The sequence below is a fragment of the Kryptolebias marmoratus genome, linkage group LG11 (assembly GCF_001649575.2).
Source record: "Kryptolebias marmoratus isolate JLee-2015 linkage group LG11, ASM164957v2, whole genome shotgun sequence".
Classification (NCBI taxonomy): Eukaryota; Metazoa; Chordata; class Actinopteri; order Cyprinodontiformes; family Rivulidae; genus Kryptolebias; species Kryptolebias marmoratus.
The window spans coordinates 27,061,004-27,083,721 of NC_051440.1; the positions used below are offsets into that span (position 1 = coordinate 27,061,004).

Below are 22,718 nucleotides of genomic sequence, written 5' to 3' on the forward strand. Positions count from 1 at the left end.
CTGACAGACCTGAGAACTCTCTGACAGACCTGAGAACTCCCTGACAGACCTGAGAACTCTGAGAGACCTGAGAACTCTCTGACAGACCTGAGAACTCTCTGACAGACCTGAGAACTCCCTGACAGACCTGAGAACTCCCTGACAGACCTCAGAACAAACCTCCTGTTCTAACCTCCTGTGAACGATCTAACTTCCTGTTTCAGTTTTAAGACCTCCCAGGATTGGTTCCTCAAAAGGAAGTGGTTGGTGTTGTGGAAGCAGACGCACAGATGTGATGCAGATGTGTTTAGCTGACGTCGCAGCGACACCTGCTGGCCACATGTGGTCTGTGTTCTGCAGGCTGGATGACGTGAGCAAGCGGAGGATGCAGAAACAAACAGCAGAACAGGAAGGAGTTTTTCAGCTGGCCCCTCCCCCTATCTGTGGACTCACCTGGCCTCGCTCCTTCAGCTCCCGCTCCGTAGCGATCGCTCTGAACACAAACACCACAAACAGCGAGTCAGCTCTGATTTCACTCCTCCTCCTCCCACAAGCTGAGCCCGCAGCAGCTGATGCTAAAGATCGATCAGTTTCTGTTCGTCTAAAACATCCGTCCTTTAGGTCTTTGGACAGAACGTGTTGGTGTTTAAAATCTGGAAACACCTGGAATCTGCACTAATGTCCTGCTGCCGGGTTAGTTTGTGTATTTCTGTGAATGTCGGAGTGTGTGTTCACTCACATTCTCCAGCTGGACAAACATCTGGGAGCGTTGCTGCTCAGCAAGCGGGCCTGAAACTTCAGCTGCTCCATGTTTCCGTCCAGAAACTCCTGATGCAACAACCTGCACAGCAACAAAGCCAGGACGCAGCTCACACATAGCAGCTTGTGTGTGTCTGTGTGTGTGTGTGTGTGTGTGTGTGCGCATACCTGAGGCCCAACTCAACGTTGGCCGGCATGGCGTTTCGAAGTCTCTCCAGAACCAGAGCTCGCTGTTCCTTTGGAACGAACTTCAGGTAAAGAGACACCACCTGCAGGAGGAAACAGAAACCGTCATCATCATCATCAGTGGGCGGAGCCTCCTCACAGACAGGTGAACGAGCTGATCCTAAAAGTTGAACCTGACGTTAATTCTGACCGAACGGGTTAGAAATAAAAATGAAAAAGTTTAAATTTGAGTGAAATCATTTCCAGAACATCAGTTTCCTGCAGCAGCACTGATGCTCTCCTGGACAGAGCTTCAACGTCTGCTGTGACCCTGAAGGTCGACTCGTTAACCTGCCGGTCAGGGGCAGGTGCAGCTGCTGTCCCACCTTGTTGTGGAAGTCGTAGCAGCTCCAGAACTCCGCTGGGTTGAAGGGCAGCTCCAACCGAGTCGGCACCGTGCTGAGGCAGCGCTGCACCAGGTCTGGAAACAGCCTGCGGGAGGCGCCGCCAGCCTGCAGACTGCAGCTGAACAGCAGGTAGCTGAGGTGAGAGCAGAGACAGGTGAGCGTGGGGGCCATCTGGGTGCAGGTAAATGTTAGGAGGCAGGGACACTCACTCCATCCACAGCGTGCGAAGTTCCTCCAGCTGCAGCACGGAGCCAAGAGCTCGCTCAAATGCCTCCACCGCCTCCTCCGTGGCGCCAAGCAGCCACACCCAGCGGCTGATAACACAAACAGGAGGAGCAGCTTTAAACACGGCACCATCAGGTGAGAAAACTGCCCTCCTGTTTGTTTAGCCCCACCCACAGCATCACGGCTGGAGGAGACTTCATGTGAACTCACCAGTGGAGCAGGTGGAGGAAGGACATCTGCTGCCGGAGCTGCTCCTCCAGCTCCTTCCTGATGACCGGACCGCTCAGCAGCTCTTCGGTGGGAAAGCCCAGGATGTGCCTGAGGAGACAACGAGCAGCGTCAGAACCAACTAAACTACAAGAACCACAAAAAACGGAAAAAACAATAAATGTCACAACGAGCAGCAGCTTCAGTTCTGTTTGGGTTCTATAGTTCTAGATAAATAATGATGGAGGCGGAGCTTCACGTACCGCAGGACGTCCACAGGTGTCTTCTGACTCTGCTCGTCCTCACAGAGCGACAGGATGAAGCCTCGGAAGAGCGGAGGGATGGCGTTGGATTTGTCCTGATTGAGACATTCAGGTGAGAAACAGGAACATCAAGAAGGAACCCAAAGTAATCAGAACATCAGGACCGATCGGGTTCTGCTTCTTCATCGAGGTCCAGATTCTGTTTTTAGGTTTCTGAATTCTTTTTTTGTAGGACCTACAGACGACTGCAGACCCCTGCAGCCACCTGCAGACACCCTGCAGCCACCCTGCAGACCCCTGCAGACACCTGCAGACACCCTGCAGACACCTGCAGACACCCTGCAGACACCTGCAGACACCCTGCAGACACCTTGCAGACACCCTGCAGACCCCTGCAGACACCCTGCAGCCACCTGCAGCCACCTGCAGCCACCTGCAGACACCCTGCAGACACCCTGCAGCCACCCTGCAGCCACCTACAGATCCCTGCAGACACCTGCAGACACCCTGCAGACACCTGCAGACCCCTGCAGACACCCTGCAGACACCTGCAGACACCCTGCAGACACCTGCAGCCACCTGCAGACACCCTGCAGACACCCTGCAGCCACCCTGCAGACACCTACAGATCCCTGCAGACACCTGCAGACACCCTGCAGACACCCTGCAACCACCCTGCAACCACCCTGCAGACACCTACAGATCCCTGCAGACACCTGCAGACACCCTGCAGACACCTGCAGACACCTGCAGACACCCTGCAGACACCTGCAGCCACTTGCAGACACCTTCCAACTGGCCACAGACAGCTAGAAACAGGCTGGACTCACAGGTGAGCTCACCTGCGCCATGAGGAACTTGCAGCAGTGGTAGAACACCTGAGCGTTGTGGGGGCACTCAGCCAGAGCGTGCAGCCACATGTTGACCGCCTGCTCAGAGTTTCCTCTGCTGATGTGGAGGTCAGCCAGAGAGTCACGCAGCGTGCACGACTCGGGACAGAACTCCAGCAGAGACTCGCACAGAGACACACCTTCATCATACCTGTGGGAACACACACCATCATCATCATCACAACCTTTAAAACGTCCTACAGTCTCCATCGTTTGACTGATGATAAACTCTCTGTTTGTGTCCAATCAGAACCAGTCCAGAAGTCCAGACTCAGAGTGAGACCAGCCCAGTTGAGGTTAGTTTACAGTCAGGGTTAAAGGTCAGAGGTCACGTTGGCTCACCTCTGCAGCAGTCTGTAGAGGCAGAGGAGGTTGGTGTGCAGCGGCATGCAGGTCAGCGTCTTCTCGCCGTCCGACTCGTTCTCCTCGCTGCACTGACTGACAGCATCTGGAACAGGAACACAGAATATGAGAACCTGAAGCAGGCCCAGCTCCTGCAGAACCTGCGTGGTTCCACGGCGGACCTTTAAACAGAGCAACGAGGATGTCAGGCGGCGTGCTGATGTCCTGCGCCGTCCTCCAGGGCAGGATGAAGGACTCTCTGCTGGCCAGCCGGGCCGGGCCGGACTCAGCCGGGTCGTACAGGCTGGACGGCAGCCGGTCGAACTCAGTCAGGTGGATGTAGGAGAGCCAGAGCAGCGCCCGGTCGCCGGCTGTCAGGTGCTCGGCGACGCTGTGGTCCTGAGTCGACTTCAGGGCCGTCTGAAACGAAAACGCAACCGACGAGTGAGAAACAGCCAATCACAGCAAAGACAACAACAGAGCGACCAATCCCTGAGTCACGTGAAATAATCAGAATTTAAACCCAGAACGTCCTGTTTCCTGTGGCGTTCTGTCCTACAATCAGCTGCTGTCACGATCACTGGTCTGTGAGCTGCAGGTAAGACCTGAACTGGTTTTACAGCTAAAATCGACTCAACTATCAGAACCACATTAGTATCTGAGTCTCTGATTGGCTGGTTGTGATTTGACATCATTTTGAAAAGCTCCAACTGAAACAAGAGACAAAAAGTTCACCTCAAACTTAATTTATTCTGATGTTACAAATATAAAAACTGTTGTTTCTGCAGAGAAACATTTACAAACTTTCCCTAACAGGAAATATTCTGTTTATCTGAAAATACAGAGAAGTCAGTTTGACTGAAACACTGAGTGAGCTTTGGATCAGAACCGGCCCGTTGGTGTTTCACCTGTAGGATGGCTAACGCGGTCTCCATCCGACCCGTGAACAGACTGAGCTGGACTCTGTAGAGCAGTGCCTCCATCAGCTGGAAGGACAGCTTCTCCGTCACGCCTGAAGACGCTGCGGCCTGCAGGAACTGCAGCAGCCGCTCGCACACGTAGTCCTTCCCCTCGAACGAGCTCTCCAGGTTCAGGTACTGAGGAGCAGAACCAGCGGGGTTTATGAGACCCGTTCAGACCCATGAAGCTCGACACAAGTCAAGCTCCAGATAAACTTTAAGATGTTTCTGAAGACATTTTGAAGGTATGCAGCCCGGACTCACGCTCCACCACACCCGGTGGTCGGCGGCGTGCTCCACGGCCATCTCACACATCTCCTGCACCTCCTCCCTGCTGCCGCGCCGGGAGAACAGCGACAGGTAGTGACTCCACACCTCTGGGTCGTTGCAGTTGCTCTCCAGAGCACGAGACAGCGTGTTGAGAGCCGCTTCCAGGCTCTCTGCTGCGGAGCTGCACGGAACCAAGCACGCAGTCAGAACCGGAACCAGAACTGACCCGGGAACAGAAATAGCAGGAGGAAACTCACGTCTCGCTCTGGTTCAGGTACTTAAAGGCCAGTTTGATCCACAGCTGAGTGTCTCGAGGACTTTCTAGGACGCTCGCCTCCAGGTTTGAGATGTCGTCCGTCTCACTGGTGAAGTACCGCCTGTCCTCCGACGTGACCACGTCCACAGCGGACGAGCTGCTGCTCAAGATGTCTTCTGTCAAACACAAACAGGAAGTCCCTTCTGATGATGGAAGGAGGAGGAGCTTAACGTGAACAGCAGCTTTTACTGTCCAGGCTGCGTCAGTCCTGAGGATGTTTACATCTGTCCCAAAGACACCGGAGTCCGTCCTGAGGACATTTCTTACCTCCTGCAGGCGTCAGGTTCGCAGCCGAAGCCTCGTCAGTGCCATCGTCCTCAGGGCCGGCGGTGCTTTGTGCCGCCGGCTTTGGCCTCCACCTCCTCGTGTCTTTGAAGGTGGTGAACGGAGGAACTGCAAAGAGCGAGTGGACACGAGTCACGGGCCTGAAAGCTGCGGCTGACGGCGCCACGCTCGCAGCAGAGCCTGCCTACCGTGTCGCTTGCTTTCGTTGACTTTACTGACGAGGAGGACGGCCTTCTGGTCCACTCCCATCCGGTCTTTGTTTGGACCGAACAGCTTCTTCATGTAGCTCTCTAAACAACGACAAATTATGTTGTTTCACTAACATGAATCTGTTTTATCGTTGGTTCTGGTATGAACTGATCCAGACCCAGAAACACCTGCCTGTGGCAGCGCCAACCTCCTGGTCCAAGCTGCCCTCAGAACAGCCAATCAGAAGCAGGTTGTAGGACAGGATGTCCTGGAAGAGCTGGTTCCCGCTCAGAGTGCAGTTCCTCATGTGCTGCCTGCAGACAAATGGGACGTTACAGAGGAACTGGTCAGGACGGGTTCGGGTCAGAACCAGCGAGTCGACACTCACCACCTGCAGCCGTCGTCGTTGCAGGTCCCCGTCAAGTCGAAGCGGCAGAAACACTTGTTGGGTTCGATGGTGTTGCTGAAGGTCACAGAGCTGAGGGACAACTTCTCCTTGGTTCTGTAGTACGGACTGAATCTGCAGGGGAACAGGAAACTTGACCTCTGACCTCAGAGTTCAGGCTGCTCAGCCGACCTCACTCGTGCGCGTTCCTACCTGTAGGACTTGAAGACTCGCAGCGGACTGCGGTATACTTCAAAGGAGACCGGTTTCAGCTCAGAGACCACTGATTGGCTCGCTGGTTCCACCTCCAGTGGGATCACCTGACCAGAACCAAAACCACAGAAGAAGAAATGAAAACCTCAGAAACATCAGGAGGTCATGTGATGGAAACAGTCTCAGTCCTCCTGACTGATTAATGATTGATCCAATGATTAGTTTAACTACTCAATAACCCTCCATGAAGGAAGTCATTTGTCGTTTTAACACCCATGTGACCCTATGTGGAGGTCAGAGGTCATCACCTGGGCAGAGGGGGCTTTGTTCATGTCCTCCCCCAGTTTGTGCAGCTCTGTCTGCAGCAGCTCTCCCAGCCGGGCCTGCAGCTGGTACCTCTTCTTTAAACTGTCCACATCCAGACCTGCAAACGTCTCTGCAGGGACCGTCAAGCCGGCCGCCATCTTGGCAGGTTTGGCGCTGTCCTTAGAGGGGGTGGAGCTCGGAACATCGAGGTGGGGTTTGGTGAAGGAGCTGCTGGACTGACGCAAGGAGTTGCGGCGGCTGCCTTTAGCTGCTGCAGCGGCAGGTTCTGGTTCCTGATCCTCAGCTTCAGGGACGTCCTCGCTGTCCAGGACCAGCTTGTCCTGGGACAGGTCGTGCAGGGAGGGCTGGGGCAGATGGAAGGGGCTGGTGGGGGGCAGCTGTTCGTTTTTAGGGTCCGGTGTGGGGGTGGCGGTTGGGACTGGCGGCTCTGGGGGGGGTTCTGCAGGGACGCCTTTGTTGCGGCGGGCCTGAGCCTCCTTCAGTTTCTGGATCTTGAGGGCGTACTCAGACTCCAGCTGCTGCAGCCGCCGTTTCTGAGCGATCAGCTCGGCGAAGTGGCGCTTGGAGTCCCGAGGAGCCGCGTCCAGACGCTGCAGCTTACCGGGCTGCGAAGGCAGAACAGAGAAACGTGTTACAGACGTGAAGGTTCTCACTCTCCTAAATGTTCCCCGACTGCCGACAACCCCGGTGTGTTTAAACTCAGGACAACAATCGTGTGTGCAGGCGCACTGGCACCACTCACTGGTTGAGTTGTTTGCAAAGACCTTTATAAATAAAGTTGAGAGTGAAGGGTTAAAGGTCGTGTCTCACCGCGGCCTGAATGGAGTCTGTCGGCCATTTTGTTCCTCTGCCGGCAGCCAGCTGAGCCTGGTTCAGTTCCTGCTCCAGTCGGACCTCCAGAGTCTTCTTCAGGGACACGCGCTGCTCGACCCGCTGCACCTGCAGGTGACAGACCTGTGATTGGCTCGCTGTGTCAGGTGACAGACGTGCAGCAGCAGAACAGGTATGTTACCTGCTCCTGCAGCTTCTTCAGCAGCGTCCTGTTGGCCGTTAGGATCTTCTCGGATGCCTGCAGCTGCTCTCTCAGCTTGGCCACCTTGGCTTCGGTTGCTTTCAGAGACTCCGCCTTCTTCAGCTCCTGCTGCAGCAGGTGTCTGAGGACGGTCTCATCCCTCTGCAGCAGCTCTCTGTGGACACACAAGTTCAGATCTGAGGTCTGCCAGAAGTACGTTCCTGTTCTGGTTTAGAAACCTTTGGACCCCAGGCTGCAGTTCCCTCTGATTGGCTGAACTGTCAGAACACCTGACCCGTCGGGCTCACCTGTGCTTGCTGAGTCTCTGCTCCGCTTCGCTCAGCCTGAGCTCCGCGGCCTGTTTCAGGGATGACTCCAGAACCGGTTCCGGTGTGGCGGGTGAACTGTGATCCCTTAGCATCCTCTGCTTCTCCCTGCTGCAGCATCAGGACACGTTTCAAACAGCTTCTCATCGTCACCACGTTGAGTCTGAGCAGCAGGACGGGTTCTGGACCTACCTGGAGATTTCTTCTTTCAGCAGACGGTACTCGGCCTTCTTGGACTCAGGAAGAGCTTCTGGAGTTCTGACCGGGTTGTTCTCTTTCTCGCTAACTGATGCTGCTTTCGGCTTTGCCGCCTGCCAAACATCAGAACATCCACCAGCTGTCAGACGGGTCCAGACTGGGTCAGAACAGAGTCACGGTGCACGGCTCACCTCCACCGTCCGCCGCGCCTCTTTGATCATAAACTCCAGACCTCCGAACACCGTCTGAGAGGAGCTGCAGGCGTCAACGTCTGAGTCGCTGTCGTCAGAGTCTTTGAGAGAAACCACCACCGCTTTGTGTCGAGGCAGCTGTGGAGAGAAGAAACGGACCCATCCTGGATCAGGGCGTTTCTGAAAGCCAGTGTTTTAAAGAACTTCAGCTTCAATGACGTTAAAGGGAAAAACAACAGGAGCTGCACGATAAGCAAGTTGTGTCACGTTTCCACCTGGAGGAGATGTTGCTGCCACTGTGAGTCTGAGCTGACACATTTAGGTGGAGGTAAGTGACAAAATAACATGTTTTCTAAGCCATGCAAATAAAAATAGGCTGTTGTTTTCAGAAACTGGACAAACTGCTGCGGCTCACTGGTCACAAACATCAGGTGCAGCCCAGTGGGATTCAAACTTATGCTGCACCCTTTGGAGCTACAACAGAACGTGATCATCGCAGCCAATCCCGCGCTCTGCAACGGCTCCAAACCGTCATGAAAACACTGAAGAAAGCAGGTCAGACAGCTCCACATCGTTTTCTAATCACATCACAGCCCTCTGGGCTGTATTCAGATCCTGAGGAGTCTAAAGGTTCCCAGGCTGATCCTGAATCAGTGTTTTCTTACCACCAGTGGACTTCTGGCAGCGTGATGAGTTCTGCTGAACCTGCTGCTCCGGGTCTGAGGAACCGTGTTCAGGCTGACGGTGCTCAGGTTCCCTCTGGGTGGCAGCTGGACGTCGGCTGGAGCAGGACACGTCGGGGATGGAGGACCGCTGGAGCTCTTCTGCAGAGAAGAAGGCATAAACGCGTCATCGTCAGTTCACCGGTGCTTTTATTTTGAAGGCAGAGCTGAACTGTGTCTTGTGATGCTGAGAACACACATCAGAGTCAGGAAGGATGTTTGACACCTGACTCACAGATTGAACGTACTCCTCAGCAGCAGCTGGAACCGGTTTATAACCAGGTAAACAGGAAGCTGACTCACCTCCGTCATCACCACCCTCTTGTTGGCCATCGACATCAGACACGTCTCCCTGAGCAGCATCTCCTCCTCCTCCTCTTCATCAGCAAACGGAGGCTTCGGAGGAGGCTCCAGCTCATCTGGAGGGGGAGGGAGAGGGGGAGGCGGGGGAGGAACCCCGGACAGCATGGAGTGGAGGAAGGGCTGCGAGAAATCCTGAGAGAGGAGATGGGGGGGGGTAAGAGATTACATTTACCACGGAGGGGGGGCATTTTAAAAGGACCAGAGTGGGAGGTACCATCCCGTAGGCTGCAGCCTCGGTTCCGAACAGGCCCAGTGGAGGGAAACATCCCGTCTCATCAGCTGACAGATGGTTCTGTGTCGGGGACGGCACTGACGAAAACAGGAAACGTGAGCAGCGTCACAAAGGAAACAGGAAGTACAAGAAGCTCAGGTGCATCCTGCTAACCTGGTGAGCCAGTCTCGCTGTCCGTATCCATGGCAACCTCATCATAGTTGTCGTACTGGTAGAGGTTCCCTGAGGCGTCCAGGCCCGGTTTGCCTGCGGACTTCCTGTGGTCCTGGTCCCTGGACTGAACAGACACAGCTGATTGGTTGTTTGCTGTGGCGGCAGGAGGCTCACCTGGACAGGTGCTGAGAGCTCACCCTGCTGCGCGTCCTCCTCCCGCCCACCAGCTTCATGAAGCGGTTGTACTGCTCGTCCTGATTGGACAGGTCGCGGATGCGGCGGATCTCGTCCTCACGCTTGCGGCGCTCCTCCTCCTCCTGGCGCCGTTTCTCCTCCTGCTTCCTCTGGTGCTGCAGCTTCCAGGTGCGCACCTGCTGCTTCCTGAATGCCTGCTTCGCCGCCGAGCCTGGCGACGAGGGGACAGAAACAGTCACACACTGGATCAAACACCTGGAGGCAGCGAGTCTTCAGCAGAAATAATTACACCTGTGCAGCTGGTCGTCTACCTGTCTGAGCAGCTCGTTAACTCTTTGTTTGATAAACAATCAGTTCAGTTTTGTAAAGAATCAATCAACGACGAACAGAAACATGGGCATCATCGTCTCACCTGGGCTGATCAGGTTCTTGGTGCTGCGAGGTTTTCCTGGAGTCCGGGCCCGGTCGGGCAGGACTCTGGGACCAGGCTTAGGACTCTGTTTGGGTCTGTCTCTGTCAGCCGGCCTGGTCCGGTCCCGGTCTGTAGGTTTGGACCTGCTCCGGTCTGCAGCAGCAGCAGCAGCAGCGGCGGCGGAGGAAGCCGACCTGGTCGTGACTCTTTGCCTGTCAGCTGGAGCGGCTCCAGAACCGGAGGCAGAGCTGGAGGTCCTGTCCTGGGAGGCTTTAATGATCCGGTCTTTGCTCCTCTTCATCACCTGCTGCTCCTTCTGCTGCCACTTCTTGCTGGCCGACTGCAGCGCGAGGAGGCGGAGCTGCAGCTCAGACAGCTCCTCCTCCTCCATCTTCTCCACGGGCTGAGGAGACACACAGGTCAGCGTCACAGAGGTCGACCAAACAGTTCTGTGAAGTGGCTCCGAAGAGCGGCCCATCGTTAAGCTTCCTCTGATGGAGACGTTAGCTTTCAGAAATGTAGCGAACTTTGTGGAGGCATGGAGCAGAACACGAAGAACGACAGAGTAAACATGTCGGACGTCTCCCTGCTGTGAGTCATCATCGACTTCCTCTGTAATAAATCTGTTTATTATAAACATTTTATATTTTAAATCCCACAGGTACGTCTGAACTACGCTCGTCACTGGCTGACTTTAAAGTTTAATCCAATGAAATTCTATGACTTACAGTTTTAATTATGTTCTAAAGTATAACTAATAACTAACTAATGTAGTTATGTGTTTAGGTGCATTTAATAATATTTTAAAAATCAACAGTCCTGAAGAGTTATTCTTAATTTAATTCTTGATTAAAGTCATGTTTGCAGAATAAATGTTTTTATACACATTTAGCTGCTTTTCCATCTTCTTTTCAGCTGGTAATGTCACACAGGGGTCTCCTTCGGCTGATATTCCGTGGCACACGTCACACCTCATTAGTGCCCACAGGTTAACGAGCGCAGCAGCTTAATGAGATCACCGGGTTAACGAGAAAATCAGGTTAACGCTGACTCCAGCCATGGAGTCTGATGGGCTGTTGTAGAACCGGAGGCCCGGTTTGTGAAACGGATCAGTTTAAGGATGTTCTGCATCACAAAGCTGCTTCTTCTGTTACCGTGGTAACTGATGCCGTTTAAAAAAGATGAAACGTTCAGACTGTTGTCGTGTGGAAACGTTAAGCTGAAGAGAAGCAGGAAGTAGCTGCTTCATCCTGAGGCTACCCTCTGAGCTCACCTTGTCAGGTGAGATGGTCGACTCCTCGCTGGAGGCAGACGACTCTCTGACCGTGGAGCTGACGTTCTGCTTCTCGTCGCCGCAGGACGCCGCCGGCCTCTCCTCGGCCTCCGCAGCGGCGTCTCCCTCAGGCAGGGCAGCCTCCGAGCTTCCCGGTTCTGCACCTGACGACACACAGAACAGGAAGTGAAATTCACCTGCAGGCAGGTAGACCCAGGAGCGCCTCACGCTGAGGAGTCCGAACTGGGTCAGCATCCCGACTCACAGTCAGCCCCGCCTCCTGCGTCCTGCCCCGTCCACTTCCTGTGCAGCTTGTCCAGTTCAGCCGGGGTGGGAAGTTTCTGCCGCAGAGGTTTCAGGTTGAACGCCTGAAACACTTTCTTCTTATCATTCTCCGTCTGCTCCTCCCCAGCCAGACCCGGTTCTGGTGCCAGTCTGGTTTCCACCGAAGTGGCGGCAGCGGCGTCCTCAGAGACGGGGGGCGCCGCCGGCTCCAGCGCCATGGTCTCGGCCTTGCGGATGCACTCCAGCTCCAGCTGGATCTGCTTGTATTTGAAGAGAAGGTCCTCGAAGCTCTCGTCCACGCTGGTCTCGGTTCTGGGGAGGCTCGGTGCTGGTTTCCTGGCCCAGTTCCTCCCGGGCTGCTTCTCTGAGGTGTCCGATAAGAAAAACTGATTAATGATTATTTCTGTCGTTAATTACGGGCCTCAGGTCAGCGGAAGATGGAAAATATTCGAATAATTTAGATCTTATCTGCCACTTTACTGAAACTCTGATGATTAATCAGATAATCTGATTTAATGTTTTCAGTTTTCAAAATAAAACCTCAATATGTCAGTTTTAAAATGATCATTTAATCTCTTAATAATTATAAGCTTAAATTAGATTTAAAAATTATTTTACTAATTTCATTTAAAATGTCAATAAAAATGTTCTAGACACTAAAGAAAATATGCAAAATAAAATAAATTGCGTAAAAGCTCAATTATTTTAGATTATACTTTATAAAAAAATATATGTAAATTATACATTTCATTCATTTTGTTTTCAAAAAATTCTAAAAATTATATTAATAAAAAATAAATTTAGAAAAGTTGGATTTTTATCTAAAATCTGTCAGAAAACAAATATTTATAATTAATTAAAAATCAATATTCAGGGCTGTCAAACCGTGCACGCGCGCGCGCACACCACCTTCAGGTTCTGGTCGGTCAGCAGAACTTGGTACCGGCTGGTTCTGGTTGTTGAAGTGCACATTGAACCGGTTCGGACGGGTTCTGGCTGAAGTTCGGTTGAGGTCCAGTTGCTGTCAGTCAACACGTCCTGATGAAGCCATTTGGACCGGTTCGGTACCAGCTTTTACCCGAGTCAATGATGAGTCCGAGGAGCCCGTTCGGGCTCGGTTCTAACGGAACCACAAAAGGATACGTTTTCTGGACGGGGAGCTGTGGATGTCTCCGGGACCGAACCGGCCCGGGGGAGTACCGCCGTTCCCCCCCAGGCCCCCTCGGAACCAGGACCCGCGTCCGCCGTTCGGGACCCGGTGCCTGAACCGCCCCAGGGCTCCGTGGCTCCGCTCCCAGAAGTTGGACCGCGGGTTCGGCTCACCGTGCAGACCGAGCCCTTGAGCCGGCGGCAGCGGCATCCCGAGCGGAGCCGGCGGAGCGGGAGGCCGGTCGTGCAGGTTCGGATCGCACTGCTGCCTGAGGTTCGGCGGGAACGGGCCGTGGAGGTGAGGTCCCGAGTTGTAGGGCATCAGGCGGCGGAAGTCCGGCGGGTGGTGGCCCAGCAGCGGCCGCAGGTTGTGCGGCTGGTGGTGCTGTTTTCTGGGGCGACCTCGGCCGCGGGGCCTCCTCCCATCCCCCCGCCGAACCGGAACGCTCTCCTCGATTTCATCATCGCAGATTTCTCCGTCTTCCAGCTCTCCGTCTTCTGCCGGGGATCGATGGGCTGTCTTCGGATCCATGTCGGGGTGACCGCAGGAACCGACACCGGTTCCCTGCTGGCTGTAGAACGGCTCGGTTCTCGTCCGGTTCTTCCACTCTCGGTTCTCTGACAGTTAGCTCTGCTAGCTGCGCTGCTAGCCCCAAATATCGCGATAGAAGCAGATCGCGCGAGACGTCAGCTGACTGGAAGCAGCCCATAAAAGGAAAGAGGAAGTCCTGAGCTGCGGTGAAGGTTTGTGATTTCACATGCCTGTACCTGTACCTGTACCTGTACCTGTACCTGTACCTGTTCTGAGGATGAAAAGGAGGTAAACTTATTCAGAGGCTGATTTAAATGAATTTAAGTACTTTCACCTTGAGTTAAGCGCGTGCCCATGTTCACATGGCCTGACTGGACCATGTGAATCAGGCTTCTGTCATTATTTTTTGTGTTGTTATTTAATTTGCTTACTTTGCTGATCACACCTGAGCTGACTGAGGCAGGTGACCAGCAGGGGGCAGCAGAGACTTCTGAGAAACCTTTCAGCTGCTGGACTTTGAGTCAGTTTGTGTCCCGTCTCCCCAGGACCAGGACCCATCAGGACGGGTCAGGCAGACCGGGCCGGTCCAGCTCACAGCTGCAGTGAGAAGTGTATCAGGCGTGATGTTACAGCGGCTCTTCGTGTGTTCAGGAAGCCTCCTTTTCCTCTCCAATCAGTGAGGAGACCTTGGACGGCCGCCCAGACCCTGACCTCTGACCTCTGTGGGGAAAGATGGATGTCTGAGCTGTCTGGATGAAAAGGTGGAAACAGAACCGACACGCTAACTGCAGGTTAAAACCATGAGTGTTAACAAGCACACACGGACGTCACGGAGACACAGGAAACAGAACCTTTAAACACGGGTCAGAGAGTTTCTGGTTCTGTTTCTGGCTCTCACAGCAGTTTAATTTCAATCATTTCCAATAATTCCTGCCCATCATTGGTGGTTCAGAGCTAAACTGTTGGTTAAAGCTTTACAGAAAGTCAGAACCAGCAGAACCTTGACAGAACCAGTTACAGACAAACAAAAAATAAAAACGATGTTTTTCTTTCTGTCTACAGATTCTTCTTTGAGCTGTTGTTTCACCTGAAAACTAAAATATTTAAATTCTGTGAATTTTTCTCTCCTCTTGTGGTTCCTGTTAGCAAAATATCCCATGAACTGTATTTTAATGACGCTTTCAGGGATTAATCATTGGAGCCAGCCCATTTAAAGATGGCCCCCTCAGCTAAATAACATTAGCAAACAACAAATGTCTATAATTCAGTTAATTTTACAGATATTGAGGTAAAATGTGATGTGGTAGTAGCTGAGAGTCGTCCTCAACACAGACTCTGAGCGTGTGTATAAGATGTCACATCATGGTCTTTTTAAGGTTTGACTAAAACAGCTACAGCCTCATCATTTCTCAACATAAAATGATCTTAATGTTTATTTCTTTCATGAAATGCGTCGGGTGATATGCATTCCTCGAAGGCCTTTATTTTTAGCTCTGCAGCCTCTGAAACATTCAGGATTCAGTTTTATTAAAAAGAAATCTTAATAAAGTCATCAAACCTTCATATATTTATTGTATTTTGCAACTAAAACCTGATTAATGTATCTGCAGATTGCAGGTTTTTAAGAATACTGAAGCTAAAAATAATAATTTTAATATTGCAAACTTAACAGTTTATCATATATAAAATGCAGAGGACGTTTGCAGCTTCAACACAGAAACTTGACAGAAGTTCCTGCAGGAATCAAACCGAACAGAACAGTTTGTTAAACGTGATATTCTTTTAATTTTAAGTCCTTCCTGAGTCTCAGTTTGATCTGATTTGGGTTTGTTGGATTCAGGATCAAAGAAAATTAAATTTTTCTTCATCAGTTTGACAGAAAAAAGTAAAAAGTGAAAATGTTTCAGCAGATCCACAGAGACTCGACAGCTTTCAGCTCCAGGCAGGATGTGGAGGGTGGAGTACGAGATCTTCCTCTCTCTCCTCCTCTTCCTCCCATCCAGGACAGGATGTGAGAGGGAGGAGGAGGTGAGACGTACCGTCCTGTCCGACCGAACGCTGAGAGTCGGACCGAAGATAAGAGCAGAATGTGGGTCCAAACACGCTGGTGTTCAGCAGTTTCCTCAAAGGTTTCTTTGAGCTCAAACTACGGGATAAAAACAGGAAAATTTATTAATGTTTTCTAACAAATAAAGAACTTTTAAAGATTATCTCACCTTAAAGTTAGAGTGGAACCAGTCTAGAAGTCTTAGATGTGATAAGGTGTTGGTCCCAGATGAACCGGTCCAGAATCAGAGGAGGTTCTCTGAAGGTAGAGAGGACTTCGGTAGCTGGTTCCACCATCATGGAACCACAGATGAGAACAGTCTGGACTGAGAAAGCCTTGTTTGAAGGAATGGGAGAACCAGACAAGGTTCCTGAGAGGAACCCAGCGGTTCAGAAGGAGTTTAAATATCTGCTGCAGATTCAGAAGTCTCTCTGTAGGCAGCTTTATGGACTCAGTTCTGAAGGACACGAGTTCTCTTTGGTTGATGGAGCTTCAGAAGGTTCTGGGCCGTCTGAAGGACTTTCAGTGAGCATGCTGGATGCTGACAGATCATCATGGTCTGAACCATCAGTTGGTGTCGAATCGAGTCAGATATGATCTGATTGTTGGACAGAAACAGAACGGAGACACGTGGACCGTCCTGATGCTGAGATCTCTTCACGTTCACAAATGTTTCAGCTCATTTGATATAAAATATAATGATCAGGGCGTTATTGATGTGTTAGCTTGTGTTTAACGATGTTTAACGGTCGTCATCTCGACCAGGAAACAAACTAACAATCAGAAACAGAAAATGGTTTTAAATGTCGACGTGTTTTAGGATTCTTAGGACGCTGTGGCCGGTTTTGGTCGAACAGAACCTGCTCGTGATTCATGTATTGATCTCCTCACGAGCTGGGTGTTTGTTAGAAGAACAGAACTTGTGGAATTTCCTCCACGCGAGCATTTCCAGCAGCTCCGAGGACTCTGAACAACCGTTGAATAGAAGGAAGTTCTGCTGGACGACTTTTTCCTCCCACAAAAGACGCATTTCCTCTCAGCGCCTCAGTTGGGCTGATCAGAGGCTGGGGGACACACTGCGAGCAGCACGGGGACATGGAGGTCCTGGTTCTGGTTCTGGTCCTGGGATCCAGCTGTGTCTGTAAGTATAAAGAGATGGTGCTGGTGGTTCTGATCCAGTTTGTGTCTTCAGGTTTTCAACTTGATTGATGTTTGTTAAAAAAAAAAAGAAAGACTCCAACAAGAAAACTGTTCAATCGTCAGAAAAGGTTTTTGTTTTTATTAATGAGAGAAAACAGAAGCAGCTCGGCTGGCTTTTCCTCAGTCATTGGTTTGATTTCACAAAATTAAACCGTTAATTTCTGGTCGTTAGTTTTTTTTAAAGCAGTGACTTTAGTTCTGAAATCTGGTGATTCTGATGGAGTGTGAAACAAATTCAGTTTCTGGGTGAAAATCAGTTTGAGTTTTGTTCTGGATATTCGACAGAGCTGATTACCAGTTATTGTATTTAAACTGTTTAACAGTTTTTAGATGATGGTCTGTAGTCAGACGAGTGTTATTAGATCCAAAAAGGCTTTTGATGCAGTTAAGGCAAGAAAGAAAAAAAAATGTGGAGGAAGATTTCTTTGTTTTCAAGTTTTGAGATTAAAGTCAAGAAGTCTAGAAAAGCTCACCCATAATCCTCTGCTGCAAAAGAAGAAGAAGAACGGTTCAGGAGGTCGTTTGGTTTGCTTCCTTGGGTCCTGTCTGGAAACACTTTTTTAACTTTTTTCTCAGCATTTAAACTTTAATCTCAAAAACAAAATAAACTCTCTTTTCTTTCTCAGTTGCCATAAATCACTGCTGCAATCATGACATGTTCCTAAACTTGAACAGATACATTTATTAAGTTCTTGACTTTTTCAGTTCATATTTTAAAAAATGACAACATTAAGTAAAAGTTACGGAGATTTAATCAACCTTTTACAATGGCTGTTCCACAAGGTTCCAGTTTTTTTATGTGCTTGAATAATCAGTCAGGCACTCATCGTAATAATTTTAGAGTTTTATTGATTTATTGTTGCTTTTTTCATGGTGGAATCACTCTACAACACAAAACTTAAGTGATTTTTATCATCACAACATTATTTTATTTTGCGTCTGGGTTGTATTTGTTTGTTTTTCTGTCTGTTAGCAAAAAAACACAACTTTATTGTAAAGGTTTGATCAGAATAACTTCAACTCGTTTCCCAACAAAAGATGATTTTAGTCTAAAACTCTGGAAATATGTATTCCTTCAAAGAATGCTAGGACTTAAATGTTATTTTTGTTTTTGCTGCTTCATCTGCTTTTCTTTAAGTAATATTTTCCAGTTTAAATCTTAGTCCCTTGTTCTTAGATCAGTCTGCATAAAAGTTGTGACACAAACTCTGCATAGTGACTACCAGAGCCTCTTTCCATAAATCTGATGTTTATCTTCATCACACAAGTTCTTTTTCTTTTCAGACACAACGTCCTTCTCCAACTTTAATTCTTTCACACGTGAACCGGCGGAGCTCTCCAGCATCGTTGATGCTGTCAGCAGTCCTGCCAGAACCAGAACTACTGAGCCATTACCAGACACCGACAGAACCTCCAGCACCCACAGGTCAACAGCTGATGGGGCTTCGGCCCACGTGAACGCCACCAAACCTCCAGATTTACATCCAGATGTTTCATCTTTAGTCACACAGCCATCAGATGTAAGTGTGAACCAAACGGTCTCCGGTCCGGCTGTGTTCACCACTGACCAATCAGAGGGCTCAGCCGTCTCACCTGGTCAATCTGGGTTCACCACCGACCAATCAGGTGTCTCATCTCGTCCAGCTGGATTCACCGCTGACCAATCAGGTGTCTCATCTCGTCCAGCTGGGTTCTCCACCGACCAATCAGATGTCTCATCTCGCCCCGCTGGGTTCTCCACCGACCAATCAGGTGTCTCATCTCGTCCCGCTGGGTTCTCCACTGACCGGTCTGATAAGTCAAACAGAGAAAGAGGAAAAGACCCAGAGTTCAGGGATGAACCAGTATCAGTGGAGTCAGAGGTGTTCAACACATTATCTTACCTGACTGGAAACCAGCCAGAGTCCACTGGAACCAGAACCATGAGGCTGGTTTCCTCAGCAGGGCACCCACAGGTGAACACAGGTGAGACAAAGAACTTCAGAGTCCCGTCTGAGTTCTGGTCTGAGTCTGAATCTGCAGCTACTGATGTTTCTGAGACAAACGCATCAACGTCACGTCGAGCTGCTCACAGGGAGAGTTATACTTCAGCTCCGCCCACTAGCACACCTGAGGAGCCACCCTCTAACCCTCATAATCACCCTACTGTTACCAGAACGTCACCTTCAGCTGCAGGCTCTACAACACCTCTTACAACACCCCCCTACAACACCTCTGTGGGAATGACTAAAGGAGCAATCACACCTGAAACAACACCTGTACATACTTCACCTGACACCACTGCTGTGCCTGGAACTTCATCTGAAGCCACACCTGTACCTGTTGCACCTGGAACTTCATCTGAAGCCACACCTGTACCTGTTGCACCTGGAACTTCGTCTGAAGCCACACCTGTACCTGCTGTACCTGGAACTTCGTCTGAAGCCACACCTGTACCTGCTGTCCCTGGAACTTCATCAGAAGCCACACCTGTACCTGCAGCACCTGAAACCACACTTGGACCTACCACACCTAAAACCACACCTGTGTCTATTACACTTAAGCCTTTGCGTGAAGGCACATCTAAAGCTTCACCTGAAACCACACCCTTGCCTACTTCAGCCATAACCTCACTTGAAACTTCACCTGAAACCACACCTGGACCTGTCACACCCAAAACCACAACAGTATCTGCCACATCTGAATCCACACCTGCTTCTAGAAGTGCCAAAACACCTGCAACAACCACCTCGTCTACAACCATGTGGACTACTATCAGAACCACGGCGACCCCTGCCAGCACCAGAACATCCACCAGGACTCCTTCACCTGCCAGCACACCTGTGAGTGTTCTGCTGTCTGTTTACTGCCTTTATTTAGACTTTTAGACTTAGAGGTTCTGAGGTGTTTTAAACATTTGAAGAATTAGACAGAACCGGGTCAAACGATCCATGTTGGCTTCTGGACCTTTTTGGAAACTTGTCTGATTTGACTCATTTGCTGTTCCAGGTCCAGACTTCAGTGGGGCCCCGGTGCTCTGTGGAGCTGACTGAGATCAGGTCCGGCTCGGACTCAGCTGTGGTTCGGCTCACCTCCGCCTGTCTGTCACCTGACCTCACCATCACCACAGCTGGAGGTTCTGGGCTGAGCTCGGTCCGCTGTGAGCCGGACGGACCCACCGGACATGTCTTCATCTGTCACATGTCGCAGCTAGACCCAGGAACTTTGTACCGGCTGATCTCCAGGAAGGATGGAGAGAGGAGCTACGGCTCAGTGTTCACAGGTAAGAACTTACCTCCAGGGTTTATGAAGCTCCTCCCACTTCCTGCAGTGATCAAAAAATAAAAAAGCTAGGAATAATATTTAGATATTATTTATTATTGAAAAGACGCACTCTTTTTGTGTTTCTGTGTCTCACTGTCCCACCGTCTCCGGTCTTTGGAACTCTGTTTGACTGATTACAGTTTGTCCTTCAGCTGATGGACTTTTTGTCTCTGGGGTGTTAATGACCTGCAGACAGGAAACAGGGAAGTCTGTTTGAGGACAGAGTTCAGGTCTGAAGTGTTTTTTTGTGTTGGGGATCGTTGTCCACATCCTGTCCCGCCTGCTCTGTTTTTCTGTTTCCTGTTTGACTCACGGTGCTGCTGTGAAACATTTTATTGTTAGAAGCTCAAACAATCGGATCGCCCTCCTCCTCTGCCACCACCGCTGCAGAGCCAAACCTGTCCCAACGTGTCCAAATCTGTCTCAACCAGTTCAAACCTATCCAAGCCTGTATAAACATGCTTTAACCTTGTCCAACCTGTACAAATCTTTACCCTGTCTGTCCAAACTTGTCCCAAACCATCCAAACCTGTTCCAAGCTGTACAGACTTGTTCCAACTTGTTCTAACTTGTCCATACTTGTTTTAACCTGTCCAAAATCCATTCCAACCGGACCATCATCTCCTCTTTGTCTCAGACCCAGTTGGTCCAGCTCATCTTGAGGTCCTGTTGGACTGGGACAGCCAAACTGCAGTTCCAGGTAGACCGTCCGGTCTGCAGTTATCCTGGTCTCGTTCTGCTGGACATGTGGACTGGTATGATGTCACTCTGGAGGACACAAGCTCCGGATCTGTCCTCAGTACCAGAATCATGGGTTCTGCTGCCCTTCGGTCAGGTTTCAGCTCGCTGTTCCCGGGAACTCTGTACAACATCAGCGTGGTGGCGTCATCTGGGAATAAGAGCGCTGCACCGGTGCATGCCACCGCAGCCACAGGTGAGATCCAGATCTTCACCAGTTCCACTCGGCTAAAAGATGTCCTCATCATGCTCCTCATGGGTGTCTGTTTTGTCCTACCTGCAGCTCCTTCTGCCGTGGACAGCCTGCAGGCGGTGTCCTCGTCCTCAGACAGCCTCAGCGTGTTCTGGCAAGCTGGTCCCGGAAGGATGGAGAATTTCAGGGTTCTGCTGACGGACCATGATGGGGTTCTGCTGAGAAACTTCACTATGAAAAACACCACCACCTTCACCGAGTTGAACGACTTGCAGCCGGGGACCTTGTACACCGTTACCGTGGTAACAGAGGCTGTCAGCCTGCAGAGCTCCGCCTCCACACAAGCCTTCACAGGTAGGTTCACCTGCTGATGCTGCAACAACAGCTTCCTGTGGACAGACACCGGTTTGTTCAGGATGTTCTCTCCTCTTCCTCAGTCCCAGCCTCCGTCTCAGATCTGATCCTCAACAACGATGGCAGCTCAGAGGGACTTCGGGCCTCCTGGGGCCCACCTGAAGGACGTGTGGAGGCTTACCTGGTGACCCTGTGGGCTCCTGGATCAACCCCTCAACGACGCGTCCTGCCCCCCAATGTCACCGAGGTGGTGTTTGAGGGTCTGACCCCCGGCTGCCGCTACCAGCTGTCCGTCAACTCATCAGCTGGAGGTCAAAGTTCAGAGAGCAGGACCTCAGGGAGGACAGGTGAGTCACATGATCTTCGGTTCTGCTCAGAAATCTTTCTTTGCTCTGTTTGTACCAAACTGATCTTTGTTTTTACTTCTTCCTGGTGTTTCAGTTCCTGACCGGGTGTCGGCCCTCTCCATGTCCATCGACGACAGAACGCTGCGCCTCAGCTGGTCGCCTCCCAGAGGCACCTGGGACACCTACAGCGTCCTGCTGACCCACGGTTTGACGGTTCTGCTGAATCGGACGGTCAGTAAGCCGAGCAGGCAGTGGAGCGAGTCTGTCCACAGCCTCGGTCTGGTCCCGGGACGCCGCTACGCAGCAGAACTGACCGTGCACAGCGGCAATCTGAGCAGCACGACTCACTGCAGCAGCCGGTTCGGTCAGTTTACATTTATTTAACGTTTTTATAACGAGTTCTGTTCAGTTTAATTCCAAACAAGCAGCCACTTCAGGGGATCTTTCAGTCTGGCTTTCTGATTGGCTCTTGGTGACAGTGGAAAGAAAAACAGTTTTTTAAGGAATCTTTGACTTCTCTTCCAGGAGGACAACTCTTAGCCTCAGGTTGTCAGACTGTTAACCATAAAATGTGTCCCACCTTTGCAGCGCCTCGTTCGGTGAATCAGCTGCTCCTCCGTCAGGCTGACGAGACGTCTCTCAGCGTCCAGTGGAGTCAACCTGTTGGACAGTGGGACAGCTTCACGGTGGTCCTCACTGACTCGCCTGACAGTCAGAAGACCCTGAGCTGGGAGGCCAGAGACTGCACCTTCAGAGGCCTCACCTCAGGATGCCGTTACACCGTCACCGTGACAACCAACAGTGGGAATCAGAGCAGCTCCGCCTCTCTGACAGCGTGGACCAGTATGTCTGAGTGTTTGCTGGAGGCAGATTTTACCTTAGAACTGATCAGCCGTAACGTCTCCGTCTCCATCTGTCCGTCCTCCTCAGCTCCAGCTCCAGTCAGCCGGCTGCAGGTCTCCAACCTCGGCAGCATCGACAGCCTGCAGGCGCAGTGGGAACCGGCGCCCGGAGATCTGGACTCGTACCGGGTCCTGCTGGTCCATGACAGCAGCGTCATCAAGAATGAGAGCGTGCAGGCGAACGTCAGCAGCGTCGACTTCCGGGCCCTGAGGCCAGGAGCCCTGTACAAGGTGGTGGTCACCACCGTCAGAGCCGGACTCACCTCCAGACAGGCTGTCGCCGAAGGACGCACAGGTGAGGTCACCTGAACTGAACCGTCCACCTGCAGAGTCTTCATCTCACATCTGTCAAAAAAACTATCAGGGATCAGGGTTCTGTGGTGGTTCTGGGCTTGGATCAGGGTTCTGTG

At 51.2% G+C, this 22,718-nt stretch overlaps 2 protein-coding genes and 2 long non-coding RNA genes across 9 annotated transcripts in view; 2 read left to right on the forward strand and 2 right to left on the reverse strand.

The window, feature by feature from the left end:
* Positions 1 to 6: 6 nt before the first annotated feature.
* Positions 7 to 13,369, reverse strand: LOC108251440 (zinc finger C3H1 domain-containing protein). 4 transcript variants are annotated; one of them, XM_017441755.3, is made up of 33 exons: positions 12,687 to 13,369; positions 11,524 to 11,907; positions 11,259 to 11,422; positions 9,986 to 10,388; positions 9,576 to 9,784; positions 9,379 to 9,502; positions 9,208 to 9,302; positions 8,934 to 9,125; positions 8,574 to 8,732; positions 7,909 to 8,046; positions 7,712 to 7,830; positions 7,502 to 7,627; positions 7,194 to 7,368; positions 6,992 to 7,120; positions 6,163 to 6,786; positions 5,855 to 5,961; positions 5,645 to 5,776; positions 5,449 to 5,570; positions 5,256 to 5,357; positions 5,050 to 5,175; positions 4,724 to 4,898; positions 4,461 to 4,647; positions 4,146 to 4,334; positions 3,420 to 3,657; positions 3,238 to 3,343; positions 2,848 to 3,046; positions 2,006 to 2,100; positions 1,746 to 1,853; positions 1,520 to 1,624; positions 1,290 to 1,443; positions 907 to 1,007; positions 719 to 820; positions 7 to 472 (listed from the first exon to the last, which is right to left on the reverse strand). In XM_017441755.3, exons 1-33 carry the CDS (start codon positions 13,222 to 13,224, stop codon positions 400 to 402), a joined length of 6,000 nt encoding a protein of 1,999 aa, XP_017297244.1. In that variant the 5' UTR covers positions 13,225 to 13,369; the 3' UTR covers positions 7 to 399. The 4 variants fall into 4 exon arrangements, with proteins under 4 accessions (XP_017297244.1, XP_024858780.1, XP_017297243.1 ...); XM_025003012.2 differs by having other exon boundaries at positions 4,724 to 4,895; positions 7,502 to 7,630; XM_017441754.3 differs by having other exon boundaries at positions 7,502 to 7,630.
* An 8-nt stretch (positions 13,370 to 13,377) lies between these two features.
* On the forward strand, positions 13,378 to 14,277 carry LOC112449983. The gene is made up of 2 exons (XR_003038539.2): positions 13,378 to 13,512; positions 13,770 to 14,277. It is a non-coding gene; the product is annotated as an uncharacterized LOC112449983 (long non-coding RNA).
* Positions 14,278 to 14,834: 557 nt separating this feature from the next.
* On the reverse strand, positions 14,835 to 18,496 carry LOC119617472. Its single transcript, XR_005233760.1, has 4 exons — positions 18,355 to 18,496; positions 18,065 to 18,262; positions 15,441 to 16,410; positions 14,835 to 15,370 (listed from the first exon to the last, which is right to left on the reverse strand). It is a non-coding gene; the product is annotated as an uncharacterized LOC119617472 (long non-coding RNA).
* Positions 16,307 to 22,718, forward strand: part of LOC108248179 (receptor-type tyrosine-protein phosphatase beta) — a 19,753-nt gene continuing 13,341 nt past the window's right edge. For all 3 annotated transcript variants that reach the window (XM_037978409.1, XM_037978410.1, XM_037978411.1), the window contains exons 1-9: positions 16,307 to 16,412; positions 17,756 to 19,293; positions 19,460 to 19,733; positions 20,412 to 20,708; positions 20,796 to 21,059; positions 21,143 to 21,406; positions 21,501 to 21,770; positions 21,995 to 22,249; positions 22,337 to 22,603. In XM_037978409.1, coding sequence (XP_037834337.1) covers positions 16,367 to 16,412; positions 17,756 to 19,293; positions 19,460 to 19,733; positions 20,412 to 20,708; positions 20,796 to 21,059; positions 21,143 to 21,406; positions 21,501 to 21,770; positions 21,995 to 22,249; positions 22,337 to 22,603 — 3,475 coding nt within the window. In that variant the 5' untranslated portion in view covers positions 16,307 to 16,366. The remainder of the gene's footprint in view (positions 16,413 to 17,755; positions 19,294 to 19,459; positions 19,734 to 20,411; positions 20,709 to 20,795; positions 21,060 to 21,142; positions 21,407 to 21,500; positions 21,771 to 21,994; positions 22,250 to 22,336; positions 22,604 to 22,718) is intronic.